We start from the raw sequence: 16,479 nt of genomic DNA on the forward strand, positions 1-16,479 counted from the left end.
TTCATTTAATTTTCAAAAATGGAATATGTGTGCTTCTAAATTTAAAACCCCAGTCAGCTTCAGACCAGTTTCTCCTTATTTCTGCACTATAAACAAAGCTTGCAGAGTAACAGACAAAGTATATTTCAAAATTGTATCCTACTGTATGTTAATTCAGTCAATCTAAGATAGTGCAGGTTTTGATGGCAGAGTTATAAGTGAAACCAATCATTGAAGGTAATATCTTGTACCATTTCATTCAGCTGACAAAGATGCATTGAGTTTAAAACTTTCAGAACTTTATTGATGCCAAGTAACCTAACAAGGGCAGGTCTTACTAGTAAAAACCCTTCAATTGGAAGAGAATCAGCAAATTAAGTCACCACTGACAGGCGTAGACAGACAAGCCAATGCATTTCCCCTTTAGTCAGTCACATCCAGTGCCCAGCCAGACATGAAATGCCATGGATACTGAAGACACTAGGCTCTTAAGCAATGGCAAGTGAAAGCCACTGCTTGTAAACAGCTTCTGTTACTTATTGAAATTGGGGTACTTACAAATAGAAACTATACTGTTGTATATATTGTGATTTAATCATCCTTGTGTCCATGCCCAGTTAAGACAGATGTGTAAGTTACCTTCTTCTGAGACAACCTTGCTAATGAACAAACCAGGATGTTTGCCAATAAACTAGTAACACCAGTTAATGTTTGCAATGTGAAAGTTAACAGCTGTAAAACTGAGTGACTGTGGCCAGGTCTGTCCATGTTTTCTTGTTTGATGTTTTTCCCCCACCAGCATTCATCCAAGGGCTGATTCTAGTCCTCTGCTTTGGCCTCCATTTCCTCGGCGTCGTCATCTCCGTCCACCTCGGCATTCTCCCGCTCTAACCTCTCCAGTTGCCGGGCGAGTTCTGTCTCATCTGTGTCTGTCACCACCTTGGGCTGTAGGGCACAGTTTACAATTGAGTTATTTTTGCATGCAACAAACATAATCAAGTCACATCACAGTCCATCCATCCACTATCTATACAGCGTTCTGTCCTCTGTAGGGATGTGGGGGCGCAGGAGCCTATCCCAGCTGATGACTGTGGGAGGAAGCCGGAGAAAATCCACGCATGCACAGGGAGAATATGCAAATTCCAGGCCAGGACACAAACTAGGAATGTTGTAGCTGTGAGATGATAGCTGTTCAGTTCCATACAGTCACAGATGAAAATATTAAAAAAAAAAAAAACTCAGAATAAAGTTGTAATATGAACTAGAAGCAAAAATAAAAGGTCTATTTTGCACAAATTTATCAACATTATGCAAAAAAGTTGTAATTTTACAAGTACAAAAAGGTGAAATACGAATAATCTTGTTATTTTTCGATAATCTTTTTTCCCCACTACCTAATCAGTAGAACAAAGTGTAATAAAAATCATTTTACAATGACATTTGCCAGAAACAAGCAAAAAACAGAAGCTAACGCTATAGTTAAAGGAGCCATTTTCAACATCCAGGGAGTACTGTGTGACTATCTGTAGCCTGTGTCAAGGTTGGGGACTAGGTAAAATGATGACTTCTGCAGGATTTTTCTTGTTTAAACAGGTGCCAGTGCAAACCCTTATCTAACTAGAACTTGATATAGATTTCTGAAAACATAAAATGTCAAGAAGTTGAAAATAAAAAAGGGGAAAGGAAAGGAGTGGCTTTCATGAATCCATAGTTGTGTAAAGAAAATTAAATCACTCGCCTCCATCTGGATGTTAAAGACGCCTCTTTTCTCCTCAATCTTCTCCTTGATAGCAGCCATTGCCTGGTTTAGGACAGATAGGCCCTCTGTGCGCTCCAGGGTGGTGGTTGTCATCACATAGCGAGGGGGAGCGATCAGGTTGATCTGCCAAGAACAACATAACGGTTTAAATTATACTGGCTGTTGTCCGGTTGTTATCCGACTAAAGCAGCAGGCTACAGTTAACAACTAATTTTACTGTCGACAGTGCAAAATAAAAGTGTTGCTTGAAGAAAGTTTAGGTTTATGAAGAGAGAACAAGTTTCATAAATCCACTTAGGGCTGCAGCTATCGATTATTTTGGCAATCGAGTATTCTATAGATTATTCCGGAGATTCATCGAGTAATCGGATTCTGCGCTGTAATGCATGTGCTGTAATGCACATGCATTACAGCATCAAAAGCTGAAGTTTGCATACTGTGCAAAAGAAATAACCATCCTGGTAGAACACGAGCGGACATCTTCACTGTATTGTACATATATAGTATAGTACAGGGGTATTGTGTGTGTGTGTGTGTGTGTGTGTGTATATATATATATATATATATATATATATATATATATATATATAGTGTAGTACTGGGGAATAAACTAAAACTAAAGCCATGGGAATCCCACATGTATTTGTTGGTGATGCAACATGAATATGTTTTTATGTTTGGTCCGTTTAAACTGCTGGTACTGCGGCTGATAGAACACAAATAAGAAAACTGATCAGTATGTATTACAGAAAATATTCAATCAGTAACATTAGTTTCACTTTGATTTGGCCACAAATTAAAGTGATTTCCCTCATTATGAAACAGTATCAGACCTACACCCACTTCAATGTAAGATCATGTTAGAAATATGAAGTTTGAAGTTTAATAGTTTTATTGTGTAGCTGTCTGTTAGAAATAATCAGCTGCATTGATCGGTAAAATAAATACACAAACAGTTTTCTACCAGCATTCCTGTCTTAAATCATTTCCAGTCGGGGATTTTTACCGTCATAAATTTTGTGCATAAAACGAATCAAATGATGCATTAAACACTCCTGTTTGTGTGATGAGTTTGAAGCAGAAAGTCTGAGTTAACACAAGAAGTTGAAAACCACCTTCATAGCTGTTAACTCTGACTGAGGTTTTAGTTTTTGTCAATCTGACTCACACAAAGAAAGCCTGAATATGTCAAACTGTCTTCATGGTTTAGCCTCTGATCTGCTAAATGCCGCAAACACTAGAAAAGCTGTGTTGATTAAAATAGAAGCATCCCGTCAATTTAAAATCCCCTTATAATTTATTGATTATAGGTCCGGGTCCATGTAGGATGAAGTCTAGGTCCGGACTCGGAATGTGGCCCACCATTTAGTAACCAGGGTCTAGTATATAGTGGATTAAACAAAGCTTCGATTCAGAAAATTTTGCGTTGAGGAATTTTAGCTGTCAAATTACACGAGGAATTGTTTCAGCCCTAAAATCCACATCAATGTACCGGTGACTGAAGCAGTAAGATTACCTTGATGGGCATGGCCTCTGTGGAACAGCCGAGTCCGGCCCTCAAAGCTTCCTTCACTGCATCAATCCCCTCATACCCATAGCACGCCACTTCAATGTCTGCAGGAGGAGGAGGAAAACAAAGCCATTAAGGTTAGATTTCATTTTCAGATCCATTAAAGTAAAAAAACTATCTGACACAGAAAGAATAACAGCCAAACCTGCTCTGATTTTGACAGCCTGTGGAGTGAGTCGCCTGTTGATGTTGTCTATCAGCACACTCCTCTCTTCCTCTGTTAAATCCAGGCCATCCAGAATGGCAGGATCTCTGTGAAAAAAAAAACATATTCACCAAAAATTTACATAATAGTGTCGATGTATTCTATGATTAGCCTTATAGTAAACCACACCACTTGAATCAGGGACTTACGATACAGCCTGTTTGAAGACATCATAAGCGCCGTATCCTGGCCGCTTGTATTTCTCATCAAAGACCCAGGCAGTGCGCTGATACAAGCTCTCTAGCTGCTCGTCTTTACTGTAATCCAGCACCTCTGCAACGTGCCGCAGAATGCTGTACACCTATAAACACAACACTCCAATCAGCTTAGTATAAATAGCTGATAAAGTAAAGGTCAAACGGAGGAGCTTTTACTTTTTCTTAATCCAGATTTAACATAATTTACAATATGTTTGGCAGAACTGAAGGAGATCATATATTTCCATAATTTAAAGCTAAGGTCACGTTTATGAGGAAAACAAAACCTCATCATGCCACTATCTACAATAACAATGTGACTTACAGTTTTAGATTTGGTGAATTTATCTTCACACTTGATGGCCTCCTCTGGTGAAACTCTTCTTTTAGATAAATCAATGTATCCTGTAAAGAAACAAATGAAGAAATGCAGTGATGCTGTTTTCATAGTATTCTGACAGAACAAAATCTGAACTGAAATTAGTTTAAAGGCATTGGAACTGTCAGAAAGTCAAAGCGATACTAAGTTTTTACAGTAGTAATTGTGCAAGATTAGTGTTGAGATGACTAACAAGAAAAGCACTCAGAAAGCGCAGTACTCCGCCAGGGCTGTTATTCCCCCATATGGCATTGTCAGAAATACGGCATATTTTTTAGAAATGCAGCATTTGTTTATTACTCTGCCAAGGAACGTGGCGGAGTTACGTGATGATCGGCATACATTTGTCTGTCTGTGCGCAGCAATACTCAAAAACCGATAAGACATATTTATCCTGTAATCATTGATGTTGATGCTCTGCCTGTTTTTACCTGTAGATTTAATCAAGTTTCTGGCAGAAACTGGACATTTAAACCATGTATCGCTTTTATGTTTTGTTTTGTGCGGTTTTCTATATTAGTTTTCATGCAATCAGATTAGTTGTGTGAAATCAGAGTAAAGGAGCTGGTAATTAATTATATTACATTATATTAATTTTGTAATAACTACTACTTTTTCCTCCTTGTCCTGTTTTACTTAGGATCCTCTGTACTAGACCATCAACTGTCCTGGAATTTCTGTCTCTTCTCTGACCTTTGTCACCTTGTTACTCCGCCAAGGAATGCAGCGGAGTTATGTGACGATCAGCGTTGGTTTGTCTCCGTCTGTCTGTACGCAACATTACTGAAATTTTCAGAGCAGTCAGAAATGACACATAGACCACCTGATTCGATTTTGGCAGTGATGCAGCTTATAGTCTGGATCCATGGACTTGTTAAGGATTTCCGTATCATTGTGAGATAGCGGCACGTAGTCACAGTAACTATGACTACAAGCGAACGTGACGTCACCTGCCTGCTGACGAGCACATGATTGTGAGCCTACTACAAATCAATTGTGGACTTATCCGTCAGAAATGATACGACTGAGCAGCCTTGGCGGAGTATCGCGCTCTCGAGTGTTTTTCTAGTTAGTTATTGATGATCAGAAGTCATGGCAACATAGAATGTGGCCATTTAATATAGTTGTACCCACAAACAAAATGACCTTGCGCTGAGCACGGGCATGTTATGCATGTGTACGTTACATACGGATATCGAATCACGTGACCTAAATATGTAGCGGGAAGTGTGAATTGAAAAGTGTGCAGCGTTCGAGTTGTAGCAGGATCACAATCATGTGATCGTCAGCAGGCAGCTGACATAGTGTTCCCTTGTAGTCATGGTTACAGTGACGCCGTGCTGCTATCTCGCAATGATACAGAAATATTTAACAAATCTGTGGATCCAGGCTGTAAGCCGCATCACTGCCAAAATCTAATCACTTGGTCATTCTGACCTTCCCTGAAAATTTCATCTAAATCCATTATTTTGTTTTTGAGTAATGTGGCTAACAGACAGACAAACTGACGCCGATCGTCACATAACTCCGCCGTGTTCTTTGGCGGAGTAATAAATAGATAGAGACCTTGTTGGTTTAAGCTTCACAAGTTGTTTGCTTTTCTCAATAAATTATTACATATCAAACATGCAGTCATTCCTGACAGTAGATGAGTAAATGGTCATTTAACTGCTACTACTGATAATGTGCTAATAGTGCAGTAAAAAGACTCCATCTCTCCTTCTTCCGCCATTAAACTTAATATTCAGTTAGAACATTTTTGCTGTTGTTTGTTCATATCTGTTGTACTAATACGTTGGCGCTAGCAGTCAAAAACACGTCAATTTCCTTTCCCACATGTGGTAAGTACCTATCTGCCTGCACTCACCCTTTTCTTTGTCTACTCGGATGACAACCACACACTCGTTGCGGCCTATGCGGATGAGCTTGTTAATGGAGCGGATACGTCGACGTGACAGCTCACTCAGGAGGATCATGCCCTCAATGTTGTTGTATTCCAGAAGGCTGACATAGGCTCCCATCTCAGCAATGGATCTCACGTTCACCATTACAACATCCTCCACCTCTGGGAACCGGTGTTGGTAAAATCGACAGCTGAGCCCCGGCATTGCTGTAAGAAAAGAAACAGCAGAGAGGCAGGGGTAAATATCTGTAGATGCTTGCACAAATGTTCCTACAAATGAAATGCTATTAATTTTACACATCATGATACGTTTGCATCTTGTGAAAAGTACAACTAAGCCAGCAAAGTATAAGATCAGCATACTGCCCTCTGTGTACAATGTAATGGCAATGTTATCAAGATTATTTTATATAAATTTGAAAATCGAACATTTTTTAAACAAAAAGCCAGTGCATTAACCCTTAGATGCATAAGTGGGTCAATAATGACCCAGTGAGGTTGTTTTCTTACAATATCTTTGTAATGAAAAGTTTGTATAGTTTCATATTCCAGCTATTCCTCAAAAAACATGTTTTTGATATCATTCCATTTAAATTTTTAAGTTACCCTTAATGCTTTTAAAGAAATTGTAATTTTTGTATTACTACCCCAATCTCTTTATCACTGATAATATCATACAAGAGGGGAAGCAGTGCACAAACTTGGAGGAAAAGAGTGGAAAAATGTCAAAAAAATTGATGTTGACATTATTCTGTTGCTGTTCTGTATAATAGTCTTCTTTTTCAATTATCAAAACGTTCAAAATCTGTTACAAAGTGAAAAAGAAACATATTTCAAACATAGAATCATTCTTGCGTGGATAAAAATATAATACAAATCATTATTCTTAACCAAAATGATGAAAATGGTTTAAAAACACAATGATTCTTATTTTTGACCCACTTATGGAAGCGTGTAGGGTCCAATCATTTGTGCATCTAAGGGTTAAGTGGAACCCTTGAATGGCAAGTGGAAATTTGAAAGGCAGATGTCACAGGAATTTTAACAAAAAGATAATATGGAGTTCCAAGATGGGAATTCAAGAATTGCATAGCCAATCATTTTTGGACTTCAATAGAAACAAAACATAAAGACATTTCATTCCCTGCCCTGCTCAGTGTTGAACACAATTTTTTAATGCTGTGTCAAAAAATTAATTCTCCCATTTTATTGAAGCTGCATACTTAAAAAAAATAGAAAAATGTCAGTAGTTTTAAATATAATAATGATGACAACATCTGGAGCAGTGGATCACAAGCAAAAGGGTCCCCAGATATACCCGAGGTGACACCTGATTAAAAAAAAAGTTACAAAAAAAAAATTACATTTCTGCTCTAACTTTGTTTGGTCTTCTTCTCAATTTCTGTAAAATTGTTATTTAATAATTGAAAAACCTTTTAAACCGGTTTATCTACTTGCATCTCACACCCGCACTAGAGCAGTGAGATTAAGCACAGACTTTTTTATTTTGAAAGTTTTAGAGAAAGGACACTTTCTGTCAATGTTCCTAATGACTGCATTCAGACAAACACACCACAATGGCAGACAGTGCCACAGTATGCACGAGATATGAATCATTTATGCAAGACTAGTAAGTACACCAAGTGATTTATAATGCAAACTAATGCAGTAAAAGACTACACCTAAACTCACAGCGGGTGATCAAAGTATTCAAACTACTAACAGCGCAGTTCATTTCTGATTTCTTGAAAAGTGAAAAGGAGTCAACCTGAGGATGGCCGCCAGGTGACAAAGTATTTACCTGCAACTGATAAATTGTGACTAGAAGACAGTTTACCTTTCTGAGGTAAACACAAAGACCTGCTGTTACATCTTGATCTGTCTTTTCTCCACGTTGGGATCATTTATAGTTAAACCTAATTCATGTCTGATGTTACAGATTTGTAATAAACTACAAAGAACCAGTCCTAAACAGCTGGAAACTAAACTGCTGTTCTGTGTGTGACACCTTTCTAGTATGAAGACATGTAGACCTAAACACGGTGTGACCTCCCATTGGATCATGGCCCAGACTAATCCGCTCTCCGTGGTCTTTTAGCAACAATTTATAAATCAAAGAGTTTAATTAAATTACCAACAGTGTTGCTCCATGCGCAACCGTACACACACATGGATCCTGCTACTGTCTAATGCTGCATATATGAAACTAACTCAGAGCTACTAGTAGGGGAGGGCTATGATTCTATAAGATGCCGGTAATGCGTTCAAGTTAACCCATCCATCCATCCATCATCTATACACCGCTTAATCCTCACTAGGGTCCCGGGGGGGGCTGGAGCCTATCCCAGCTGACTCGGGCGAAGGCAGGGGACACCCTAGACAGGTCGCCAGTCTGTCGCAGGGCTACATACAGAGACAAACAATCACTCTCACATTCACACCTACGGGCAATTTAGAATGATCAATTAACCTCAGCATATTTTTGGACTGTGGGAGGAAGCCGGAGTACCCGGAGAAAACCCACGCATGCACAGGGAGAACATGCAAACTCCATGCAGAAAGATCCCGGGAAAGCCGGGACGCGAACCAGGGATCTTCTTGCTGCAAGGCGAAAGTGCTAACCACTACACCACTGTGCAGCCCACCTTGCAAATTGATTTTTGCTTTATTTTTTAGGTAATTTTAATACCATGGAGAGCAAGAGCATCAGCAAAGCCCTGAGAAGCAGAGGCAATGTCTATGACACTGTTATTTCAGACATTTTTCCTCTGGTCAAAAAGTTTTTTCTTCTAGGCACTACCAAGGACAGGTCTACAGTGACACTGAGAGACTTTTGTTTGGCCATGGAGCAACTCCCCTTACATTAGGTCTTAGCTGAATGAGCGTAGCCTTTTGTGTGCCAGACATGCAAGGATGCATACTGAACGTTCTCTGAAAAAATAACAATTTTGAGCATAATTGTGGTATCAAAAAACGGCAGTAGTCGTAAGATGCAAAATCACACAGAAAAGTAAAGCTAGGATATCTCTATGTTCTACAATAAAGCTTGATTTAAACTCATTACCGGGTGTTTTTCCCCCCAAAAGGCATCTATAGCCTCCCCCTACTACTAGTTCCAGCTGGGAGAAGCACACGAAAACTCCTCATAACCTCTTGTAAGGCAAAAAAAAAAACAAAACTCAGATTAAATTCATTATTGGTGATCACCACCAATCTTTTACACTCTTAGTATTCATTTACATCGCAGTGAAGTTTGATTTTTATGGACATTTACTTTTGGTGAATAATAATTATAAATTGTAGATCAAAGTGCATGAAAAAAGATGAGTTTTTGCATACAAATTGATGCTTAAGTTTCAGATGAATACTGTTACTGAAATGTGGAAAAATCCTTCAATTTAGATTAAGATTAGACACATTATTAAACCACCATACATTAGTGGGCCTGTTTATGAGGCACACCTAGCTAAAGCTAACGCACACTGAGAAGTGTTTGTGATACCTAGTCTACCATCACATATGTGAAAGGTGTGGACAGTTATTTAGAAATACCTCCCACGCACTAACTAATAACACTAACATACATTGAATGATAACTTTAATTTATATCTGTTTCTAGGTGCTTTTATCATAGCAGCACATGAAACAACAGAGTTTAGCTTGGGAAATGGCACTTTCATTTCACAGTTTTGCTGTGAATGGGATGATGAAACTCTTACGACAATCTCCACAATGTTGAGGTTAGGAAGAAAAAGAGAAAAATGACGACGAATAACATCCTAAAAATAACTACAATGTTGCGACAGCTATTGTAGACCTTACGCTGTCACAATTAAAACCAAGAGAAAAATGGCCATCGAAGAACAAGAAAGTTATCTTAACATCAGTTAGCTACCTAGCTAGTAACCAGGTTCAAACTCACATGCGGGGCACATGCACTGCTGCCTGCTAGCAGCACCGTGTGTCCACCACTCCCTACCGAACATCCCATTTATCAAGAAAAAAACTTACCTGTGTCATAAGGTTACCGAACGACACGCTACAATGTCCTGTACTGCGCCTGTTTAAATGTCCGATTAAATTTTCTTTGGGGTTTTAATGAAGAATTCGGGCCTGCTAGCTCACGTTCATGGATGCGTTAATTTTTCGACCCGGAAAAGATCGTTCGACGTTTTTCGACTGCGCAAGCGCAGAACAAGTTGGGGGTTGAGTCACGTGATCGGAAACCAGCTGATCTGTGAGGCGAACAAGATCACGACCACTGGTTAGGTTTCTAAGTCTAATCCTGCATGAAGAGCGACATTTTTCTGTGTGTGTATAGATTAATAAATAAAAGCTGACGGTTCAATGTTGATTTAGGAAGCAGAAGTAAACCGAAGACTGTAATCATCGACCAAACGACGGAAAGATGTCTGGAAAAGACAGGATCGACATATTCCCCTCCAGAATGTAAGCAGCTTGATAGCTAGCTATTTGCTAACTCGCTGTAGCGTCGTAACCAAGCAATATAACACTATTTTGTTGAGTTGTTGCTTTTCATTCTCCAATATATGTGATTTTCTCCATGTATTTCCCATGAACCGATCGTAATTTTGCTTTGCACTGTGGTTCAAGTAGAATTCTAGCTTATATGAATGCTAGGTTGATGTTTAAAAGAGGAAGAGTCCTCTTTTTATCATGTGATCTTTCATCCAAGTGTGAGCTGTCACTCTGAGATGGTGTCTGACCTCTTTAGTCCTCTTTAACATTGTTTGTCCTCTTGACTGTTCTGAATTCTTATTCTGCTGCGTGATCCAGTCATGTCAGTTTATAGAAAGCTTTAGTTTAAATTGGAGAGAGAGGTTTTAATCCCAGAGAATGGGCATGTTTTTAACGAGTACTTGGATAAACCTTTTTTGTGATAAACTGATGTACTTTTCCCTGGCTAACAGTATCAATGAGCTGTGATATGACTTCAGATCAGTGATGATCAACCAGGAGTACATGGAATGTTTATAATCTTATATTAATGGCAGTATATGACACATGTCCTTACACTCTTGGTTCAGATGGAACAAACAAACAAACAAAAACAAACAAAAACTCCCTCAAAAAAATCAATAAACAAAGGAAATGGAAGAAACTTCTGCAAGATAGAGAGTCCCTCTTCCTAGCATGCAATAGATGTGTGTTCAGATTTATGGACAATCCAGATAAAAAAATTATAGTAGATCTACACTACATTTTGAGTCACTTAGAAAGGTCCTTATTTTTGAAAGAAGGGCAGTTTTTTTCAATGAAGATAACATAAAATGAATCAGAAAAACAGTCTAGACATTGTTCATGTGGTAAATGACTATTCTAGCTGGAAATGGCTGATTTTTAATGGAATATTTATAGAGGGGTACAAAGGAACATTTCCAGCAACCATCACTCCTGTGTTCTAATGGTACATTGTGTTAGCTAGTGGTGTTGAAAGGCTAATAGATGATTAGAAAACCCTTGTGCAATTATGTTGGTGCATGAATAAAAATGTGAATTTTCATGGAAAAACCTTTGAACAGTAGTGTAGATTAGTTCAGCTAACATCTGACTACCTTTTAGTGTGTCAATGTAGATAAAATCAACGACAACAGAGCGAAACAGTTGGAAAAAAAGTAACCAGGCTAATGTTAATCTTTACCCTTGAGGTAATACAGCTGGTACAGTCAAATACAGCTTTTAAAAATTGTGTTTTTTTTCTGGCTTGCAGGGCTCAGACCATCATGAAGGCTCGGCTGAAAGGAGCACAGACTGGCCGCAACCTGCTCAAGAAAAAATCTGATGCCCTCTCCATGCGCTTCCGTCAGATCCTGCGCAAAATTATTGAAGTCAGTTTAAAAAGACCGATAACTAACGCAGTCCAATATAACAGCAATTATTAAACCCTGCCTTTGTTAACTTAATATCTTTCTGTTAAAAAAATAGAGAGGTATTTATTCAGTTTTCTGGTCATTTGTGGATCCTGTATCTTGTGATGCTGTTGAACTGTATGGCCTTCTATTTAAAGGAGTTTCTAATATCCTCTGATCTACAAAATGGCCATTAAGTTGAATCAAAACCTCTGTACAGTTACAATCTCACTGAAGGGTGGATTTAATGCAGGCATGTTGTATTAGACAGCTATAGTTTTTGGTTTATGTATGTGCACCAGTCAGAGAATATATTTCTCTCATCAGTCAGAATTTCTTACTAAAGTAAGGACTTTTTATATGTGTTCCTTCAGACCAAGACTAAGATGGGGGAGGTGATGAGAGAGGCAGCTTTCTCTTTGGCTGAAGCTAAATTTACAGCTGGAGACTTCAGGTAAGAATTACAAGAATATCACAATAATGTTGTGTACTTGTTATGTTTGGTACAAATGCCTCTACAGCTTCCAACTGTAATTCTGTGAACAGCACAACTGTAATCCAGAATGTAAACAAAGCTCAGGTGAAGGTCCGAGCCAAGAAAGATAACGTGGCAGGTAAGCTTCACAAATATTACATACTGTTAGAATCTCTGTGAGTGATGGGTCAAGGTCTTTATATGCTGTTTTTATTCTTTCAGGGGTCACTCTGCCAGTCTTTGAACACTACCAAGAGGGGGGGGACAGTACGTCATATCTCACTTCTCAATTTGCCATAAATCTGCATCATGTTTGGATTAAATTAGATTTTGTGTGTAGAGAATGACAGAGAAAGCTCACTGTTGCTGTGTCTGTGTATCTGCCAGGTTATGAGCTAACAGGTCTGGCCAGAGGAGGAGAGCAGCTCTCCAGGCTGAAGAGGAACTATGCCAGAGCTGTTGAGCTACTGGTGGAGTTGGCCTCCTTACAGGTAGAGGGTGCTCTTACGAATGTGAAAACATTAGTTAAACCTAATTTTTGCTCTTTTCAAGATAAAGCCCAGTGTTCCTTAAAATATTCCTATTGCCCTTACTATAGTTGGTATGCTCATCTACACACTGTTTACATCTCACTACCAGTTATATATGTAGCATGTTTAATGCCAGAGCCAGACACCATAAAAGTAAACTTAAACTAGTTTCAGTGTTGTGTAATTCACTCTGTATTAATAATCAATCAATCAATCAATCAATCTTTATTGGTCATTGCACACTTTCATATACAACGAAATTTCATTTGAGCTGCCCTGCCAATGACAGCTCCAGCTGCTGCGCAGTGCTGCGCGCACCTTTCTTGAGATAAAAAAGAAAAAGGACATGTTGGGATCTGGGTAGGGATAGCAGAGGGTAAAAGAAAAAAAAACGTCGTTGTACCAAATGAAACCTCCAATGTTGGGAAATTCAATTTGAGAAGGAACCTAAAAAAAAAACAAAAAACAAAAAAAAAAAACCTGCAAACAGGCAAAGCATGACTTTAGACAAGGATAGTTGGGATAAGGATGTGGGGTGGTGGAGGGGGGAGCACCGCACAGTTAGCCGGTTCCTGTGCAGCAAATTACTGCGCACGGATTCCTGGCTCCTGTGTATAGTGAGGAAAGCTTCACTTTGTATGTATCATCTATGTTTGTTATACCATGCATGTATGCAAATGTGTGTTATGTGTTTCCTTGTCCCCCACACCCCTTCCTCTCCCGTTCCTCCGCTCCTACACCCCCTCTACATATCTGACTTTTTACCTCTCAACCCGGCCGGCCAGTAGCAGATGGGTCCCCCCATATGAGCCAGGTTCTGCTCAAGGTTTCTTCCTGTTAGAAAGGAGTTTTTTCTTACCACTTAGGGCTTGCTCTGAGGGTTCAGGTCATTTGGGTTCTGTAATATAAAGCGTCTTGAGGCAATCTGAACTGTAATTGGCGCTATACACACTACCGTTCAAAAGTTTGGAGTCACTTAGAAATGTTCTTATTGTTGAAAGAAAAGCATTTTTTTTCAATGAAGATAACATTAAATTAATCAGAAATGCATTCTAGACATTGTTAATGTGGTAAATGACTATTCTAGCTGGAAGCGGCAGATTTTTAATAGAATATCTACATAGAGGCACAGAGGTCCATTTCCAGCGACCATCACTCCTGTGTTCTAATGCTACATTGTGTTAGCTAATGGTGTTGAAGGGCTAATTGATGATTAGAAAACCCTTGTGCAATTATGTTAGCACATGAACAAAAGTGTGAGTTTTCATGAAAAGCATGAATTTGTATTGGCGACCCCAAACTTTTGAATGGTAGTGTGAATAAAATTGAATTGAATAGAAAACAGATTTTTGAAATTGCGAACAAGAGATTGAAACTTCTGTTTTGCAGACATCTTTTGTCACTCTGGATGAAGCCATAAAGATCACCAACCGCCGTGTGAATGCTATTGAGCATGGTAAATTCACATTTAACATATAGTTGTAGTCTTTTTCTCAAAGTCCTTAATTAAAGGATGTTATTGTTGATGAAATCATTTTTATTCCACTTTGCAGTGATTATTCCCCGGATTGATCGCACACTCACCTACATCATCACAGAGCTGGATGAGAGAGAACGCGAGGAGTTCTACAGGTTGTAACCTTTTCTTGCTTTCCAGCACTTAAAGATGTATTTTGCACTGATTAGTCATGCAAGTGCCCTCTTTACCAGTAGCAGTCGTTGCATGGTATATATTTCTTAGATTTGTTCTCCACCTATCTACTGCTCTGAATTTATTCTATCATTGCCTAAACATGAGAAGTCCACGTGAAGGCCACCAAACTGCTAATTTTTGTTCTAACACTGAAAATGTTTTCTCCTCTGCCAGACTAAAGAAGATCCAAGAGAAGAAGAAGCAGCTCAGGGAAAAGACAGAACTTGAGATTGCTGCCCGCCTGGCTCAGCTGGGTCCCATTGCAGAACCCGCCAACATGCTGACAGAGGAGACAGATGAAGACCTGCTGTTTGAGTGAAGTGCTCTACAAGCTGACAGTCACTCACTTCACACATTATCCTATTTATTCTGTGCCTCTCTGGCCATGTCTATGTCCTCCTATGTAAGTGATGAAAGTTTTTGTGTCTGTCTGTGATGATTTGTGCTGGAAGGTATGGGTGTTTACACCTCTGTCTCTGTACAGGCAACAAGCAAACACTTTGCTGTTACCCACAATGGAAATAGTATAAAGAAATTAAGCAAACAATATTAAGAAAATAACTATTTACACATGGTTTGAAAGTGAAATTAAAAATCATTCCGTGTGACCGATCACCTTGTAGATATTAAGGATTTTGTGCAACATTTCGAGTCACTGCATGCTGTATAGCTTAATGTTGTTGTATATTTCAAAGACTGTGGGAGTCTATTGTGGAGGTCTTCATCGCTGCTGACCTCATGTCATGGGGTTACTGTTACCTCATTGGAGGATGTTTACCATGACACAAGAATCCCCAGTGAATCCTCCTGTAAAATGTGGTGTGTAAGTCAACAAAGCCCAAAACATCATCTCAATAAAGATGTTCTAAATATTAAACTATTATGAGCCATTATTTGTAAATATCAGCGCTTTCACTTTTGCACTAAAGCAGAAACTTTTAGGTTCCATATGTAAAGACAAAGCACTGTACAAGGCTGCTGGGATGAAGTTTCTCTCGGCCTCTCTCCAGAAGTATTTAGGTAACCCAACTAGATGAGGAGTGCCCGTCATTTTGGACCAGGCTACTACATTTACAACAGTATTTTTAGTTTGGCATTTGTGTGGTTGAACTTGGTTGCGTTTGTTGTGACCAACATTGCAAACGTCCATCCATTATCTATACACCGCTTAATCCTCAGAGTTGCGGGAGGCTGGAGTCTATCCCAGCTGACTTATGGTGACATCGGGACACCCTGGACAGGTTGCCAGTGTATCACAGGGCGACATATAGGTCAATATATATTTGAGGGATTTTTGAAGTCCATGGGATATATCTTGCATACATTTTTATAACGTCTTTACAAATTCCATAATCATTTACTACGAAAACAATCACTTTTTAATTAAAAAAATACTGAATATAACTAAAATGTCAACTAAATAACTGTCCAAATTTAATAACCACCTTCTAATTAGCTAAACAATAATAAAATGAGCTTACTCAAAAATAGTTTTGTGTTCTTTTATTAAGTTGAGACAATCATGACATATTTCTTTTTTGGCAATATATCAAATTTTATATGGAAAATAACAAATTGTATCTGTGTCTGGAAAATCACTTTCAACTAAGTTACCCATTACAAAAACACCTCTCAGGGAAATATGTTAATTCCAAATCACATGACCTGCTCCACATGATGTCATTTCATCCTGAAGAAAAGACTGGCCACACTCCAAGGCTTGCTTAGTTTTTTAATATAAAGTAGTGTGAGCCAAGTGTGGATTTATCTCATGTCAACAGGTTTACTACAATATCTTTATAAGTAAATTTCACTTTTACTCAAGTGTATATATAATATTTTAGAAGAATCTTTCTGTAAAAATCCCATGTGGTGTTTGGTTATAGGCGGCCATGTTGATTTTAGGCCTGAAAACAGCA

At 38.7% G+C, this 16,479-nt stretch overlaps 2 protein-coding genes across 2 annotated transcripts; one reads left to right on the plus strand and one right to left on the minus strand.

The window, feature by feature from the left end:
- Nucleotides 1-256: 256 nt before the first annotated feature.
- On the minus strand, nt 257-10,161 carry eif2s1b (eukaryotic translation initiation factor 2, subunit 1 alpha b). Its single transcript, XM_023264278.3, has 8 exons — nt 10,004-10,161; nt 5,957-6,199; nt 4,036-4,115; nt 3,663-3,814; nt 3,454-3,560; nt 3,255-3,352; nt 1,718-1,861; nt 257-924 (listed from the first exon to the last, which is right to left on the minus strand). Exons 2-8 carry the CDS (start codon nt 6,195-6,197, stop codon nt 799-801), a joined length of 948 nt encoding a protein of 315 aa, XP_023120046.1. The 5' UTR covers nt 6,198-6,199; nt 10,004-10,161; the 3' UTR covers nt 257-798.
- Nucleotides 10,162-10,206: 45 nt separating this feature from the next.
- atp6v1d (ATPase H+ transporting V1 subunit D) lies at nt 10,207-15,437 on the plus strand. The gene is made up of 10 exons (XM_023264279.3): nt 10,207-10,256; nt 10,352-10,441; nt 11,724-11,841; nt 12,237-12,316; nt 12,409-12,476; nt 12,560-12,604; nt 12,725-12,828; nt 14,257-14,323; nt 14,421-14,499; nt 14,735-15,437. The coding sequence occupies exons 2-10, from the start codon at nt 10,401-10,403 to the stop codon at nt 14,877-14,879; spliced, it is 747 nt and encodes a 248-aa protein (XP_023120047.1). The 5' UTR covers nt 10,207-10,256; nt 10,352-10,400; the 3' UTR covers nt 14,880-15,437.
- The last annotated feature ends 1,042 nt before the right edge of the window (nt 15,438-16,479 follow it).

The sequence above is a fragment of the Amphiprion ocellaris genome, chromosome 12 (genome assembly GCF_022539595.1).
Source record: "Amphiprion ocellaris isolate individual 3 ecotype Okinawa chromosome 12, ASM2253959v1, whole genome shotgun sequence".
NCBI classification, from domain to species: Eukaryota; Metazoa; Chordata; class Actinopteri; family Pomacentridae; genus Amphiprion; species Amphiprion ocellaris.